General features: G+C 40.2%; 1 protein-coding gene across 1 annotated transcript in view; it reads left to right on the top strand.

Moving 5' to 3' along the window:
- Positions 1-9323: 9323 nt before the first annotated feature.
- Positions 9324-18686, top strand: part of ELP3 (elongator acetyltransferase complex subunit 3) — a gene marked incomplete at its 5' end in the record, with an annotated part of 93322 nt that continues 83959 nt past the window's right edge. The window contains 5 exon segments of the mRNA XM_014589633.2: positions 9324-9410; positions 13127-13265; positions 15390-15460; positions 16236-16299; positions 18607-18675. Coding sequence (XP_014445119.1) covers positions 9324-9410; positions 13127-13265; positions 15390-15460; positions 16236-16299; positions 18607-18675 — 430 coding nt within the window.

The raw sequence follows: 18686 nt of genomic DNA, 5'->3' as shown, positions 1-18686 counted from the left end.
GGTCCAGGACTCGAACCACAGTCGACTACATGAGAGTCCAGCAACATTACACCAACTGCTGGTCCCCCAAGAGAGAGAAAGCAAGCCGCCAAGTCAGGGACTTGAACTGTGGTCAGCCATGTGGGAGTCCAGCGCTTTTAACCACTATGCCACCTGCAGGCCTCTATCCTATTTCTACAAGTAGGCAGATCTTAACCAATTTTCCTTCCCAAGTATATTGCAGATCTCCCTGTAGCATTTATTTTTTGAGCATTCAGATGGATCTGGTTCATTTACACAGTTAGGGAAAATATTCTAATTCTCAGACAAAGCACTAGTTTCCAGATACCCCATAAGAGATAAATGATAGGAAATGGTAAATATAAATTGATTCTCAGTACAGTCTTGAAATTCAACCCAAAATGAAATTTGCCAAAAATAAAACAATATTGGATTGTTTGACTGTAGAAATGAGTGACATACAGCTTTAAATAACTCTTTCTGGAACTTACATGTTAAATCTATATTTAAAAAAAAAAACTAACTTTATTTTCTTTTTTTAGAGAGACATTTTTGCTATAGGGTATGTGTCCTCACCAGAGAAACAGAGAAATCACCCCTCGGGGAGATGACCATGCCACAGTCCTTTCTCCTCCATTCTCCTCTTAGGATTTAGGGCACTCATGCACATGTGCCCAGCATGAATTTCAAGCTTCCAAGTCTAGGAATCGAACCACTGTTGGCCATGTGGGAGTCCAATGACATAACCAATACACCAACCTCTGGTCCTGAAACATTTTAAAAGTTCTATCCAGGAGAGAAGAAAATAGAAAACTACTCCACTTAGCTGTGTCTTATAACCCAAAGAATCACATCGAGTACAAAGAAAATCTATTCTTTGAACCTTCAGCAGTGTTACCCTCTAAGGTAGACTGGCATTAACAGGACAACCTTCAGTAATTCTAATATGTATTTATTCTGAAGTGAAGATTCCGAAAACAAAGAGGTCAAAATGTGCAAAGAATAGAAGATAAATACTTAGATTGTGATCTTAAAAACTGCTTGAAACTTTCGGCAAGCTGATGTATTTCCTCCATAAAAAAAAAAATAAAAAATACTACAGAAATCTCAGTATTAAGTCCAAAGTGAAGAGAATCCCCATGCATACCATCATCAGTGTTGGGCCTTCTACTTGTCTTTCCCGACACTTATATTCATGTGACATGAGCTTAGCTCTCCCTCTGCTGGTGGTTTTTTTGCTTCAACAGTTAACTATATTATATTTTTTTCTTGCATTTTAATACTTTGATACAAAAATAGTGTTTCAAACTGCACAGTTATCACAAGTGCATACACATCACTTGGCATCTCTAGCACTTTCTGCTTTCTGTGCCTGGTATCTCCATTTTCTGCTAGGTTAATCCCATTCTAGCTGGCATCAGCTTTTTCCATTTTTTCCTTTGGGCACCTTCTCTCCCTGTTTTGCAGGGACCTCTTTAGGCTTGGGCTCTGGCTTTGGAGGCGCAGGTTTCACAGACAACCTTGCAGATTTCAGTGGTTCATCCTTCACTGTGGCTTTATCTCCTTTAGCATCCCCTTCAGCCTTTCTCTTGGGCATGATGGCGATGACCAGGGCACTAGACATAGGGAATGCAGTTGTGAGCACGTGCTGGTGGGTCCAGGGATCATTCTCACCTCTTCTTCTTTTTTTTAAGGTATATTTTTGCCATAGGGTGGTGCAATCAGCTGAGAGGAGAGACACAGTGAGAGGGCGAGTAAGAAATCACCCTGCATGGGGGATGGCTACCCCACAATCCCTTCTCCATTTCCCTCCTGGAATTTTGAGTATGCACACACAAGCGCCCCAGTGTAATTTTCAAGCCACCAGGTCCAGGACTTGAACTGCAGTCCACACCTCCTCTTCTTCACATTGCTCCAATAGTTAACTATATTCTTAGTCAGATGTACTATAAATTGCCTAATGACAAAAATTAATTTTGAGCATTTTTAAAGATTTTTTAATGGTAGTGCTAGCAACTGCTTATTGGAGTTCTGAATGCTAGGTCTGTTATATGTTTGGTCACTCTGCTGGGCTGAATTTCATTGAACTCATTGCAGACATTGAAGCAGCTGAAATAGAACGCGTACAAAGCCCTACCACCATACCCAACCAGCCTATTAGTAGATGAACTATCCATGCACACTTCAAAAGTCAGTATTCTTCTTCTCACAGATTCCTTCTCTGCCTCTAATCAAAGGCCTAGGTAGGGCATTACTTCTCTAAATTCATCAACTCTTTACTCACCACTGGATTATTCTCACCAATACACAGACTTGAACAAATATTCCTCTTGATCTCAGCTCCCCCTGGCGGATACCACCCCCATTTCTCTGTATATTTTTATTTAAAAAAAAAAAAAGTTGTCTAAACTCACAGTCTTAAATTCCTCTCCTCTCAATCTACCATAACCTATTTCCATCAACTTTTTACCTCTACCATTCCATGCCAAGTGTTCTTGTCAAAGTCCCCAGTGATCCCGGTCAGTTTTCAACCCTCATCTTACTTGATCCATCTGCAGCTTTGGCTCAGTTGACTCCTCCCTGACTACAGGACTCCTTCACTCTCCTAGTTTTTGTCCCACCTCTCTGAAGGCACCTCCTTACTCTCCTTTGCTAGTAACTCTTCTCCCAAGCCTTTCCACAAAAGAATGCCCAAGGTTTAATCTTTAGTCTCTTCTCTTTTCATCATCCTGTTTCATAACTTTAAATTTCGTCTACATGCCTATGAGTCTCCAGTGGTAGCTCTGGTCCTGATCTCTTTTGTTTCTAGTGCTCACTAGGCATCCCAAACACTAGTGCAAAGCTAGCCCCATGCCCACTCAGAACCCTACTCCAACTACAGTTATCTCCCTTTCAGCTTGTTGCAATCACATTGTTCCAGTCCCTTTGGCCAAAACTTTGGTGTCGTACTTGCCCTTTCTCTCATATACCACATCTGATGAAAGTCTTGTTGAAATCTTTCAATTATTTTTAGAATCTGAACTCTTCTCACCACTTCTACCACTTACTATCCTGATTTGAGTAATAATCCTCTCTGGTCTCATTCAGTAATTTTTCAACTTTGAAACATATTCAAATTACCTAATGATCTCTTTTTAAAAGAATTAATTCTTTTAAATTTATTTATTTATTTATTTTTATTTGACCAGAGAGAGACAGGGAAAGTGAGAAAGAGAACCACCAGGTCCAAGACTCAAACCACAGTTGGCCATGTGGAAGTCCAGTGTTCTAGCCCCTATGCCACCTGCTGGTCCTCCCAATAATCTTTAAAAATACTGGCTCCCTCCCACCGCTTGATTTTCTGATTTAATAGGTATGGGATGTGATCTGAGCCCTGGGATTTTTCACTATTCTCCAGATGACTCTATCATGCATCAAAGTTGGAGAGTTCCTGGCATGGGTATGGTAATAGCCATCTAACTGATCTCTAGCCTCCTCTGTTGTAATCCATTCTCAACATAGCAAACAGACATACTTTTTAAACTTTGCATTTATTTATTTATTTGTCGTCGTTTGGGGCCACCAAGTCTAGCACTTGAATCGCAGTTGGCCACGTAGGAGTCTAGCACCTTAACCTCCACACCACCTGCCAGTCCCACAAATAGATATCTTTTAAATTATAAGTCAAATCATTTCATTTCTTCTAAAAACTCCAATAGCTCCCCATTTCAGTGTAAAACCTAAAGGTTTTTCAATGGCCTGCAGGATCTTATCTGAGCTGTACTGCCCCCCCTTGCACCCCACATGTAACTGACCTATGTTATACTTGGTCTCATTCATTGTTCCACTGATGTAGCCTCATTTTCTTTGAATACATCAGGCATCCTCTCACTCTAGGACTTTTGCACAACTTCTTTTTTTGCCTGAAACACTCTTTTCTCAGATATCTGAACATCAAGTATTAGCTCAAATATCACATTCTCCATAAGGCCTATCCTAAAACTTATTTTAAAATTACAACTATACTATCCACTTCTCTTTCTGTGAGATAAAAATGTGATGAGGTGGATGATGAGTTTAGAAAGAGAAGATTTGGAAGAAAGTTTGAGATGCACTTAGACACCCAAATCTAACAAGGCATCATATGGGGAGGAGTTGGGGTTGGACTATAAAATTAGGAGTAAATAGGGACCAGCAGGTAGCATAGTGGGTAAGGCACTGAACTCCCACATGGCTGACTGCAGTTTGACTCCCAGACCCAGTGCCTTGAGACTCATGGGCACGTGTGTGCGTGCACGCATGCCAAGGTCCTGAGTGGAGAACAGAAAAGGGATTACAGCGTGGACAAACCCCTGGGAGATTTTCTCACTTTCTCTCTCACTGTCTCTGGCAAGCACATTCACCCTATAACAAAATTCTATTTAAAAAAACAGGAGCAAATAAGTGATATTTAAAGTTGTGGTACTCTGGGGATCACCCTAGGAAAGCCAAGGCTGAATGACTCTTTTGGAACACCAGTATTCTGAGGGAAGCAGAGACAAAGGAGTCTGCAAAAAGTCTGAGAAAGCATAGATGAAATACCAAGAGAGAGGAGGGCTCTATCATATAAGATTTTTAAGGAAGATAACATGTTCAGTAGGAACAGAATGACTTATGGACAGATAAATACCAATGAATTTGACAAAAAGGTGTAACAGTATCTGAGGAGATAACAAGGCCTATTTAGTAGAGGAAAATCATCTTTGAGATCATTAACCTTCTTCTGTCTGTTAACTAGCCTTAACAGTAACAATAGCAGAAACTGAATAGACAAAAGAGATTGAAGTTGGAGGATTTCCTGTTGGGGTTCATTTCTAGCAAACACATACCTAAATTTTATTCCTATAAACAATAAAAACAATGAAAAGATACATTCCTTGCTTTAAAGTTACAAGTAGACTAATTAATACATGCTGCATTCTGCCACTTGTGTAGAAAACATCTCTGTGACCAATGAATTAAGTTCTCATTCAAAATGTTTCTCATAAGTCTGAGGTCAGCTCCTTAGCCTGCTGGGACCACCGACCCTCTACTGAGTCTGAGCAGTGATGGCTGAGCAACCCTTCCATGTAGAAGAGCATGTATTTCTTTGAATACACAATGTATGGTCTGAGTTGATTGCACACTAATTACTTTTGTCATCTATCACGAATGCCCACGTTCCCAGTTGCCTCCTAAACCCCTTCAATTGAAGGGGCGAAATGAGTTTTATCTCTGACCTCCTCACTCACTGATTCCAGAATTAAAGCTTTTCCCTCCTATGCAAACTTATTACTAGTCATTGGCAAACTGTGTGACTGCCAACAAACTTGGTTCCGGTAACAGTGGCTAGTCACAAAGCTTGACCTGTATGGTATCACTGTGGGGTCAAAGATTTGGAGTTACTTTAACTCTAATTAGAAGTAAGGAAGTGAGCACAGACAGAAAATAGCCTTGTTTTGATTAATGCGAGAATTCTTAATCTCTGATCCATGGGCAGATGAGATCATAGATAGGTTTCATACAAACGTTATCTAGGTCCTGCCTCCAAACTCTGCCAAGCACCGTGTGTGTGCGCGCGCGCCTTTTCCCGTAGAGACATACGCAGTAACTCTGCCAAGCACCGTGTGTGTGCGCGCGCCTTTTCCCGTAGAGACATCCGCAGCTTTCGTGGTGGTTATGGATGACATGTGCCACCCATTTGAGACCAAGGTGACCTGCTCTCCCAGGCTCCGAATTTAGTTTCCACATTTGAGAGCATTCACCCTCAGGCGGTCTCCCCACTCAGGCTGATGCCCGGGCTCCCAGGTGTGATGCATCTGTACCCCGTCAAGAAACCACCCATTTCTACCCTCACTTATACGTGTAGTGCCCAGGTCGAACTTACTTCCTTACTATTCATTCATTCATTCATTCATTCATTTTTTTATTTATTCATTCATTCATTCATTCATTCATACATACATACATACATACATACATACATACACACACACATACATACAGATTTTTGTGATAGGGTACGTGGGCTCGCCAGAGAGACAAAAAGCGAGGAGGTTGGGGGGACGCGTTCCCGGGCACGTACACTCTTCAGGCCCGGTGGACCAGGTGAGAATGCAGCGACGTAACCATTCCGCCATCTGCTGGTCCCTAGGTCGAACTTTGTAACTCCCGAGCTGTCTTGGTTTAGGTGTTCGCATCCTACTCCCCTTAGCTCACTCGTAAGTACTCCAGGGTTAAGTCTGAGCCTGCGCGCCCCTCCCGCCTTCGCACTGGCGGTCTCCGGGAATGGGGCGGGCCTGGCGTGCCCCGCCTTCTGGAGAGAGCTTTACGGTACAGCGACCGTCCTTTTACGACAGGCAGATGTTGCTTTGTGGCTGTTAACTTTTCCCCGTGGTCTGAGTTGGTAGCTGCACTATCTGTGGTGACACCTTCTACCGCCGCGCAGAAATGAGGCAAAAGCGGAAAGGTGCGGAAGGGGGAAAAGGGGGTGGTCGGGGAGGGGCGAACGCTCGGGCAATCAGATGCCGAACCCAACTTTTCCCGCAGAAATCCGCCGCCTGAGCCAGCTGCCTTCCCACCCGGAGTCAGTCTGTAGGTCGATTTTAGCCCCCTGCCTTCTTGTTTACCTACTCTGCTGCTTAAACCAACTTACCCTTCCTTTTTTTTTCTCTTTGGCAGTCACTCGATGTCTTTTGCAGAAGTGGCTGGGAGAGCTTCAGTCCAAGGCATGCCCTCCAGGGAGTTAGCATGATCTGTTTAGAGCGTTCTCGGACTCTTTTAATTTGTTAAGATTTGTTTTACTACACATATGACGCGTTTGTTTATTTAGGATTGTCATTTAAAGACAAATCATATTATGAAAAAAATTTGAATTAATTTTGGACTCTATGGGACAGTTATGCATGTAATTCTCATTTGTGTTACCACCTGCGTTAACGTGGAGCAATTCCAGCTTCAGTTTTTCAGCAGAATGGACTCAACTGTTAAATATTCTCTGCCAGGTTCCGTTCTTTTCTCTGTACATTCATTTGATCCGGTGGCCTACTAATGATAATAGTTATCATAATAAGAGCTACCATTTGTCGAACCTTTACTAGTAATGCTGAAGTTGATATCATTCCTGTTTTACAGATGAAGAAACTGAGACTCAAAGAGTCAAGTAAATTTCCCAGCCCCAAAGTACACTTTAAGAGGTGTGGAGCTGGTTGTTCAGGCTGTATCTGTCACACACCCCACCACCACCAAATGAAAAATCTGTGCACTTAATCACTATGCCTCTCTTTTTTTATTAAGCACTACGCCTCTTTTTTTTTTCTTTTTCTTTTTTTTTATTATTTTTATTTATTAATTTTTTTAGAGGTTTTCGCTATAGGACGCATGCGCTCGCCAGACAGACAGAGAGAGACAGAGAGACAGAGAGACAGAAAGCGAGAAATCACCCCCCAGGGGGGATGGTCACGCCGCAATCCCTTCTTCTCCATTCTCCTCTCGGGATCTTGGGCACGCATGCACACGTGCCCGGCGTGAGTTCTAAGCCACCGGGTCCGGGACGCGAACCGCGGTCGGCTACGTGGGAATCCAGCGACATAGCCATTACGCTAACTGCTGGTTCCCAGCACTACGCCTCTTGTCACTAAATGCTGTTTCTTTCTGTTCGAAGCAACAGCTGCAGGTGTCCAGGTTACCTTCGATTGCCTTATCATATCAAAATCTACATTTTTCCAAATTAATTTGTTGTCACCTCACTCTCCTTTACTCCTAAGTCTATCAGGCCAGATAGCTTTATTATTGTAGCTTTTCCTGTCGCAACCCTTATTATTCTTACTTAGAAATTGCTTCTTGCAATTGTTTATTACTCTTTATGCTGGCTCCCATCCTCCTAACTCATCTTTCTCAATAAATAGTATTTTAATAGTACTTTGTCTTTTATATACATTTTTTCAGTTGATTCTTACCATGGATCTAATAAGGTTTGTGTGTATTATCCCAATTTTATGAACAAGGAAATGGGTACTCAGAAGTCTTTGATCTTTCCTTCCTCAAATACTCGTTAAAGGTTGGGCCTGGAGTCTATCATGTTAAATTTATTTTATTTTAAATCTTGTATATTCACTCCTTTAAACACTACTTTCATCTTTTTATTTCTAAAGAATATTCACTTCTTCACTCTCTTTGGCATTCTATTTAAGTGCCTTTGCCTAGTTGTCAGCATACCCTGTGATCTGTTCTTTACCCAACCTTGTCAGAAAACCAGTACTCTAGTTAGGCAATGCTCCTTCACACAAAAATAGGTTATTCCTGTGCCTGACATTTTTTTGTTCTGAATTGACTTCTGTTTTGTGTGTTCAAATCCTTGCACACTAGCTTTCTGTACAGGTAGGAAGCATACTTGATAACAGTCCCCAAGCTAATATCCTATGGCTTTTGTCACTGGAAGAACACCAGCGTTTTTTGCCTTGAGGAAAAGATCTCAGATTCACCTGGCTTGAATAGATACCCATCCTTGAACCAGCCAGCTGTAATTGAGAGGATGGGGTCATATGAGAATACCTCAGCTTTCGATGTTGTTGTTGCATGAGAAAAAAATGTTCAGTTGCCAGGACAAGGGCTTGATGGTGCACAATGACTTAGAAATGCATTGAGATGCTTGGACAGATATAGAGCCCGGATCTGTGACACTTCCATAGATACCTAGGCTTGAGTTCAAGCTTTACCCCTTGGTAGCATCTTTTTATTTTTTATTTTTCTTTTTTGGATAAGTTTTTGCCATAGGGCACATGCACTCGCCAGAAAGACAGAGACAGAGAAACAGAAAGCGAGAAATCACCCCCAAGGGGGATGGCCAAGCCACAGTCCCTTCTCCGTTTTCCTCTTGGGATCTTGGGCAGGCACGCACATGCGCCCAACAGGAGTTTAAGCCACTGGGTCTGGGACTTGAACCACAGTCGACTACATGGGAGTCCAGCGACATAGCCTTTACGCTAACTGCTAGTCCCAGCCCTTGGAAGCATCTTCATGGAATAGACAAATGTTTCTGTTCTGTCTACTTTACTCCATTTTGAGAAGCAGTCAAATTAAGGCATCTAAATGTTCTTTATGAACTCCAAAGTATTATGCAAGTATTGGAAATTATAAATCTGGAGATAAAGGGAAGATGTTTAAGTACTTTGATCCTTTCATGTATGATTAGGTTTTTCTAATGTTCATTTCTACTTTTTACTGTATCTATCTGTAATATTCTTCTAGAGAATGTTCTTCTAAAGGGACCTTTTCCCATTTATAGATAAATTGTTGGGTATTATCGTTCCAGGGGATCTCAGCCATGCTGAACTAATGATGCTGACTATAGGAGATGTTATTAAACAACTGATCGAAGCCCATGAACAGGGGAAAGACATCGATCTAAATAAGTAAGTGAATATCTAAAAAGGACAATTTGTTCTTAAGGAGTAGATTTATTTTATGAAATCATCTAATACTGAAGCAGGGCAGCTTAAGGTTTAGCAGGACTGCATCTCTTTAGAAATTAAGGAAGATCCCTAACGAGAAAATCTGACCGAATGCTGGGTCTTGTGAAATTTCTGAGGAACAGTCAGATGAAAAACCAAGAGTGAGTATTTGAAATAAAACCGGAATCAGGTATTTACTCAGGGGAAATCAGTTCAGTGGTTGATTCTAGTGAGGAGTGATTTGCATGTGTTGTATCTTATATTTATAAATACTGAGAAACATGCTGACCCTTTAAAGATATTTTGATGGTGCTTGCTGGCTGTCTCCCTGTAACCAGTTGCAGAAATAAACTCCCGTCTTCTCTAGCCTCTGCCTCTTGTTTCATTGACCATAAGTAGAAGCAGCCAGATTTAGTTGGCTGGTAACAATGCCACTTACTTCCGATCTCGGTTTTTGTTTGTTTGTTTTATTTATTTATTTATTTATTTATTTATTTATTTTGAGAATTTTAGCTTTCTACCTTGCCCTGTTTCTCTGAGACAAAGTTATTTCATAGCCTAATAATACTAATAGCTTCTAATATTTATTGGACACTTTCTATAGTCCACGCAGTTATTGGTGCATTATATGCATTAGTCCAGTTAATCCTTTCATAAACCATAGGAGGTAAATTCTAATATCACTCTCACCGGACAAATGGGGAATCTGAGTCTAATAGAGAGGCTAAATAATTTGTCCAGTTGTGAATAGTATTTAGTAGAGCTGGTATATGGAATTAGATGGGCTGTCTCTGGAGCCCATATCCTTATCCCATGTGCTACCTCACTTTACATCCTGCTTGAGTTCCCTCCTGTCTCAGTGGAAGCAGCATCTCTGTCAGAGAACTCTCCCTTTGGGGTCCTTAATCTAATCAAGCCCATCTCTATTTAGGGACTCTTTTTTTTTTTTTTTTTTTTGAGAGGTTTTCGCTATAGGGCGCTTGCACTCGCCAGACAGACAGAGAGAGACATAGAGACAGAAAGCGAGAAATCACCCCCCAGGGGGGATGGTCACGCCACGATCCCTTCTCCTCCATTCTCCTCTCGGGATCTTGGGCACGCACACACACGCGCCCGGCATGAGTTTTAAGCCACCGGGTCCGGGACGCGAACCGCAGTCGACTCCGTGGGAGTCCAGCGACATAGCCTTACGCTAACTGCTGGTTCCCATATTTAGGAACTCTTTTGACACTTTTATCCATTTATTTTCCATAATGAAGTTCAGTTCAGACTTTGCTGCACCTTAAAAATAAGAATGGTCTTTCATCTCTGTATTTGTGTGTGTGTGATTGTGATATATTTAATCTATATAGTGTTGTTTTGGTGAAAGGGTTCTCCCCCCAACCCCAGGTCATCTAATTACCACATGCATGTCTTTTTCTTAGGCTCTATTATCTGTTATTTTAGATGCTACACTATTTTACTTTTTTTCTTAAAATACTGTGTCTAGTAAGCATTTGCTAAAGGAATGAGCAATCAAATAATTATTCTCTTTTGAATATGAAGACAATAGGTTTTTACTGATTTTTTTCCTACTATGTCGTTAGTAGTTTTTCCTTCTATTTTTGTTGAACATAACTCTCATTATACAAATCTTTAATTTCTAGTGCACGTTTCTGCATCTTACATATTTCTGTTATTCTTTTTAATTTAACAATTAAACTAAACCTGCCGTCTTCCTTAAATCCAGCCCCTGTGCAGATGTCGTAGCCCTTTATGTAAGTTCTGTCAGTTCGACCTCAATCTACTTTTCCAACTTTTTAAACTTCATCGAAAATCTTCTGCTTTCTTTCAAGATGATCTACTCATATTTCTTTCTTTTTTTGGTTCTTTCTTTAGAGAGCTTTTTACTCTAGGGCATGTGAGATCACCAGAAAGACAGAGAGAGAGAGGGAAAGTAAGAAATCACCCCCTGGGGGAATGGCCATGTCGCAGTCCTTTCTCCTCCATTCTCCTCTCGGGATTTTGGACACACATGCACATGCACCCAGTGTGAATTTCAAGCTGCCAAGTCCAGGACTCAAACTGTGGTCAGCCATGTGTGAGTCCATCGCCTTAGCCACTACACCATCTGTTGGCCCCTATTTCTTAAAATATATACATTCCTATTTTTAACATCTTCATTTAAGTCTGTCTGCTTTCAGTATCATCTGTGTCTTCACTGCCTGTCTGAGGTCTACTCTCTTGAGTGCATTTTCTGCAGATTATCTCCCCAGCCCACATTAAACTTCTCTCTGAATTCTGGAAGTATTCATTGCTGGTGTGTTTGTGTGTGCATGTGCGTGTGCATTTTATCACCTATGTGTTTATCACGTATACATTTATTTATTTCTTTATATGCTCATCTGCAAATACTCAGACACAGAACGTGAAAGGACTATTTCTTATACCGTCTGGCATACCAAGTACTTAGGTAGTCTCTCTTCATTATGTTAAGGAGATACTCAGATAATATTTGTTGAAAAGAACATGAGCACCCTACAGGTATTTCTAGATAGATTAATATCAGAAGACAAGGTGACTGTTAGTATTTGGCTAGCAGGTACAGTGAAAAGCTGATAGCATTACAGAGAAAAGTCAAGGAATTATTAGGATAAAGATTACTTCTGGGGAGTAGGGATAGGGTTACAATCAGAAACAGGCATGCAGAAGGGCTTGTTTTGTAACTATTAAAACTTATATTTTTTCTTTATGTATTTTATATTAGAAAGTGTTTTTTAAAACTTTGAAAAAATGTACTTTATTTTCCATTTGGTTCTGCATAGTCTTGTTTTTGATTTTATTTTAACTTTTATTCATTTATTTATTTTGGAGAGGTTTTTGTTGTTTTTGTTTTGTTTTGTTTTGTTTTGTTTTGCTATAGGGCACATGCACTCTCCAGAAAGACAGAGACAGAGAAACAGAAAGCAAGAAATCACCTCCCAGGGGGGTGGCCACGCCACAGTTCCTTCTCCTCCATTCTCCTCCATTCTCCTCTCAGGATCTTGGGCATGCACACACAGGCACCTGGCGTGAGTTTAAGCCACCAGGTCTGGGACTCGAACCACTGTCGACTACATGGGAGTCCAGTGATATAGCCATTATGCTAACTGCTGGTCCCTTATTTCTATTTTTTTTAGTCTTAAGCAGTAGTTCTCAAGCAGAGTGATTTCCTCCCCAGGAGACATTTGCCAATATTTAGAGCCATTTTGGTTATTAACAGGAAGAGAAGTGCTAGTGGGTAGAGCCAAAGATGCCATAAACATCCTACAATGCTCTGGACAGCACAGAAACACACAGCAAAGAATTATCTGGTCCCCAGCGTCAGCAGTGCTGAGGTTAAAAAGAAGTAGAATCAGAGTAGTCCTTTGAAGATGGAGCACTAGCCCATCTAGTTTTGTACTAGCCCTCCGTTGTGTCATTGTCCTAGGCCCTTCCTCGGTAGTCCTCTGGTTTTCTTTCTGGTACTCCAGGGTGAGAAGAGAAAATCATTTATTCATGAATTTTGTTCTTGTATTTCCATGTAGTCACAGATCTTCATGCTCTATTGTATGGTGCAGGGATAAAGGAATATCAGAAGTTAATTATGTTAGTCATAGGTCATCCTTTTGGTACTTGAAAACCTATGATCTTGATAACACTAGGTATTTTATTTTCAGGTTGAAAACGAAGACAGCTGCCAAATATGGCCTGTCAGCACAGCCCCGCCTGGTGGATATCATTGCTGCAGTCCCTCCTCAGTATCGCAAAGTCTTGATTCCCAAGTTAAAGGCAAAACCTATCAGGACTGCCAGTGGGGTGAGTAAATTTGCTCATGCAGTTCTGATTGTGTGCCTGAACTGATGGAAACCCATACCCCATGTACCACCTGGGCAGTGAGATAGAAGTCCTAACTTCTAACTCATGAAGTTTGTCCACAGGTTGAGCATCCCTAATCTGAAAATCCAAAATACTCCAAAATTCAAGATGTTTATTAACACCATTATGACACTACAAGTGGAAAATTCCACACCCGACTTTATGATGAGTCAGAGTCAGCACACTGCAATATAAATGTATTGTATTGGATCGTCAGAAAAGTCATGATACATTTTTGCATCATGAAAACTTTGCATAGAAAAACTTCACTTTTCAAATTACTTCAGTCTGTGTGTATCGGGTATATATGAAATGTAAATGAATTCTGTGTTTAGACATAGGTCCCATCCCAGAGATACCCAATTATGTCTATGCAAACATTCCAGATCTGAAATCTGAAACATGCTGGTCATAAGCATTTCAGATGAGGGATCCTCAACGTGTTTTATGATGTATTGCAATGGAGACACACACAGCATGCTAAGAGGGGACAGAGAGGAAGAAAGCAAGCTGTGATTAAAGGAGCAGATGATGTTTTTTGGTGTCTTTAGAATTATAGGTTGAGACCAGCAGGTGGCATGGTGGTTGATGTGCTGGATCCCACATGACCAACTTTGCATTTTCAGTACCTGGTGGCTTGAAAAACATGCCAGACATGTTTTTGTGTGCCCCAAATCCTGACAGGGCAATGGAAGAGAAAGAATCACAATATGGCCATTCCGCATGAGGGGTGATTTCCCACATTCCCTAAGGAGCCTTAGTTTCTTTTAGTGAAGAAAAATATTTGGAAACCAAGATCTGAGTGCTAGAGGTGCTTACTGCTGTTAGAATTATATCTAATAATAGATATATTGAAAACTTTGAGTTCACAACAGTATCTTAAATTCCACCCCACAAAGTTCATTCCAGTTCTTCCCTTTTCCATATTCCAAACAGTAAGCAACCTGGCTTGCATTAGCATTGATGTATAGGCATGTGCCACATGGGTCAGTCCATGAGGACCACATGTATGGTGGTGGAGCAGTAGGCTGTACCATATAGCCTGGATTTGAGGTAGGTGATGCCGTCTAGGTTTGTGTAAGTACATGTCCTGATGTTCGCACAGTGACAGAATCCCCTGATGATACCTTTCCGAGAGGTTATGTCCATCATTTAGCAATGGAAGACTATATATCCTTCATTGTCAAACAGCCTCAGATGTAACCAGTCATGTAATCCCTGCCACCACCTTCTTTTTCTCGCAGATGCTTTTCTCACTCACTAAGGCTCTGACAGATCTCCTTGAGAATATATTGCATACAGACTTTGTGAAACAGTCTAGTCCATGCTGTAAATATTGAGAGCTAATATGTCTATGAGGAGTTTGAGATAGAAAGACTATACTTTTATAAATTTATAGAATTGCATAAATTTTTTCTTGTAGGCTATTTTAGTAAAATAGTAAGTGAGAAAAAGAATAAGAGTTACTGTGACTTTAAAAAGTAATTTCCTATTTTGCACTTCATTTATTCTGCGGTATAAGACAGATTCATATATGCAATTCATACAAACATCTGAAGATTGTTAATATTGAAAACAGATTACCATTACACCTACCTAGTGCCCAGCTTAAGAAATACGCATTTTCAATACAGATTGTATATCTCTTATCTAAAATGCCCTGCTTGGACCACGGTGTTTCAGATTTCAGATTTTTGGGTTTTTGGAATATTTGTGTATATGTAATGAGATATCTTGGGGATGAGCCCCAAGTCTAAACATACAGTTTATAGTTACATTTCACATACACTGTATACACATAGGGTAATTACAATATTTTTGTGTTGCAGTGTTTAGATAGCAACCCATCTCATGAGGGTGAGGTTTGTGGGATTTTCTTTTTGTGGTGGCATGTCAGCACTCCAAACGTTTCAGATTTGGGGATTTGGGATTAGGAATTCTCAACCTGTACCTTAGAAGCCCCCATATGCCACTCTGACTGCACTTCTCTTCTTTCTGAAGAATAACCCAGAATTTTGTATTCAGTTTCCCATAATAACTTTCTTGTTACTCTTTCTTTTATAGATCGCTGTTGTGGCTGTGATGTGCAAACCCCACAGATGTCCACACATCAGTTTTACAGGAAATATATGTGTGTGAGTATGTGGATTTTGATGAGTTGTTTGAATTGAATTAGTAAGCCTGCTACAGCACTTGAGCAGTACATGCTGCTAATATTTACAACTTTGAGTCAAGGTTTGTAGGTTAGTTCTTTGAAACAAGCAACCATTGGTATTTAGAAATCAAGATTTTTAGAAATAGAACTGAATATAAAGATTTTAATTTGTTGAGATATTAAAAAATAGGTTTGGAACTCAAAACAGTAGACACTCTATTAACTTGACAAATGAAACATGGAAATACTCACTGCCTAAATTTTTAAGTGTCTGAAATTTCAAATTAATTTGGACTAGAAAAGTATCACCATAAAACATTATTCTTAGCAATAATTACCTTTAGATTTCTCAGATTTAAATATTTGAGAGAATTAGCAGAAGAGTATACATGGGTCTAGTTAGACAGATTAAATGGGAGAAAGATTTGATTGACTTACCAAGAGAGCACTTGTGAGTATCACTCCAAACAGGAAAACTAAGTTCCCTTTTTTCTTTTTTTTTTTTTTTGCCCCTAAAATCTTAAACCTCTAAAATAGTAGTGTCTGTAGTATTTTGGAAATGAATGTGATTGTGCTCTTTTACAGCCTCATCTTGTTTACTTATTAGTAGAAAATACATTCTTTGTAGTTACTGCGAAGGTAGACTCTTCTGTTAAGTTCATTTGATAGCAGAACTTCATGGAGACTGCAGTTACTTAAGTAGACAGTTGAACTGTTCTGTGTCTAACACCCTTGTTCTTTTGTTCTGTTGGCAGATACTGCCCTGGTGGACCTGACTCAGATTTTGAGTATTCCACTCAGTCTTATACCGGATATGAGGTAAAGTAATTTAGGTTTTCCTGAAGAAGTGTTACTTTGCCCATCATACAGTTTTTGCAAGTACTGCCTTCCCTAAAATGTTTAGGTTTTGGTTCGATTTGTCTTTCCCTGATTATAATAGCTCGCCATCCACCAGATAGGCTAAGTGTCTAATAGTTACTGGATAATTACATAAGCACTTATTAATGTATTCCAAACACAATTCTAAGTTCTTTCCAACTTTAACCCTTACAGCGACATTTTGAAGATAGACATTGTTATTATCACAATTTTATATTTTAGGAAACAGGAAGGGAAGGGTTGAACAGCTGGCTCAGAGACGGGTTTTGAACTCTGGGCTCTGTACCATGTGTTGTATTGTCTCTTTAGCAGTGAACTAATGGTCAAGGTCCCTGGTCTTATGGTCTTTATATTCCAATAATAATAAACAATAAAGAAAGTAGTTAGAAAAATACCAGATACTAATGAATACTAAGCAGACAAGTAAAATCAAATAAGGGAATAGTAGTTGGGAATAATCTATGGTAGTTAAGAAAGGATTCTCTTAGGAGATGGTATTTAAATTCAGTCCTGCAGAGAAGACGTATGTATAAGAATATTAGAAATGAGCATTCCTAGCAGAGTGTACTATTATAGGACAAAGAGCCTCAGGAAAGAAGATGAGACATTTTAGAGCCTAGTGAGTAAGGGAAAGTAGGAGGTTGAAAATTCAGATGAGGCCAAAGTTTATGGGGTAAAGAGTTTGAATTTAATATAGGTGTCATTGGGGTTTAAAGCAGGGGAATAATACAATCTGATTGAGGAAATTTTTTTTTTTTTTTTTTGGAGGGGTTTTCGCTATAGGACGCGTGTTCTCCCCAGACAGAGAACACAGACAAAAAGTGAGAAATCACCCCCCAGTGGGGATGGTCACGCCGCAATCCCTTCTTCTAAATTCTCCTCTCAGGATTTTGGGCATACACGCACACACGCCCAGCGTGGTCCGGAATGTGAACCACGGTCAACTACGAGGGAGTCCAGCGACATAGCCATTACGCTAACTGTTGGTCCCTCTGATTGAGGTTTTTAAGATCGGGTTGACAGGTACGTGGAGAGTATTCAGTGAGGACAAGAGTGAAAGCTGGAGACCAGTGAACAACTTTTGAAGAAGTCACCCTCTCTTCAAAGAGATCAGAAGCCAGCAAGCCAAGGGACTTTTTCTCTTTTTCATACATGGTTTACATTTTTATCCTGTTTTCTATGATTCAAATTTTTAAAACTACAGAAGGAATTATTCAGAGAAAAGGCTCTCTCTAATTTCTCTTCCATAGCCTCCCTTTTCTGCTCTTCCTCCAACATGTAATCAGTGTTATTGATTTCTTCTGTATTCTTCAAAGATATTTGGTGGATATACAAGCAGATCCGAATTCTATTTTTTTTTTTTTTTTTTGGTTAAGTTTTGTTATAGTGCATGTGCAGTTGCCAGGGGGAAAGAGAGACGTGAGAAACCAACACCCAGGGAGGATGGCCATGCTACAGTACTTTCTCCATTCTCCTCTTGGGATTTTGGCATGTATGTACATGCACTTTACATATTTTATTTAATAACCTATCATATGGGACCAGCAGTTAGTATAATGGCTATGTCGCTGGACTCCCATGTAGTCGACTGCGGTTTGTGTCCCAGACCCGGTGGCTTAAAACTCATGCCGGGCGCGTGTGCGTGTGTGCCCAAGATCCCGAGAGGAGAATGGAGGAGAAGGGATTGCGGCGTGGCCATCCCCCCTGGGGGGTGATTTCTCGCTTTCTGTCTCTCTGTCTCTCTGTCTGTCTGGCGAGCGCACGCGCCCTATAGCGAAAACCTCTCAATAAATAAATAAATAAATAAATAAATAACCTATCATATCAGTGCATTGTTTCATGGCTCTAGAATACTCTGTGGTATGACAATAATGTAAAAGCTATTCAATAAGCCATTACAAACGGTGTTGTACTTGAGAACTTGTTCAAAGGCTGTTTTACCCTACAACTGTTTTGAATGTGTTTGTTTATCAGTTCTATGTAAGTAGTAGACCACTTTGGTGACCCTAAGGATTCCTTAAGTGTTTACACAAAAGACAAATATAATCCAAGAAGACAACTGCAGTTGAGATATTTATGTCAGTGGAAACCCTGACAAAGTTGAGAAGGAAAATAAAGGTACTAGCAGATTTTTAGTGTTCACAACTATAGGAAATTTTATTTTAAATCCAAAAATTTTATTTTTAGAATCACCTTTTATTTTTAATTTTGTATGGGTATAACCATCTTTTTATCTTTTCTTCTTAGCCAACTTCCATGAGAGCTATCCGTGCTAGATATGACCCATATCTGCAGACCAGACACCGGATAGAACAGGTATGTTTTTT

The sequence above is a fragment of the Tupaia chinensis genome, unplaced genomic scaffold (genome assembly GCF_000334495.1).
Source record: "Tupaia chinensis unplaced genomic scaffold, TupChi_1.0 Scaffold000366_1, whole genome shotgun sequence".
Classification (NCBI taxonomy): Eukaryota; Metazoa; Chordata; class Mammalia; order Scandentia; family Tupaiidae; genus Tupaia; species Tupaia belangeri.
Note: the sequence above shows the minus strand (reverse complement) of the source record. Positions and strands in the feature narration are given on the sequence as shown.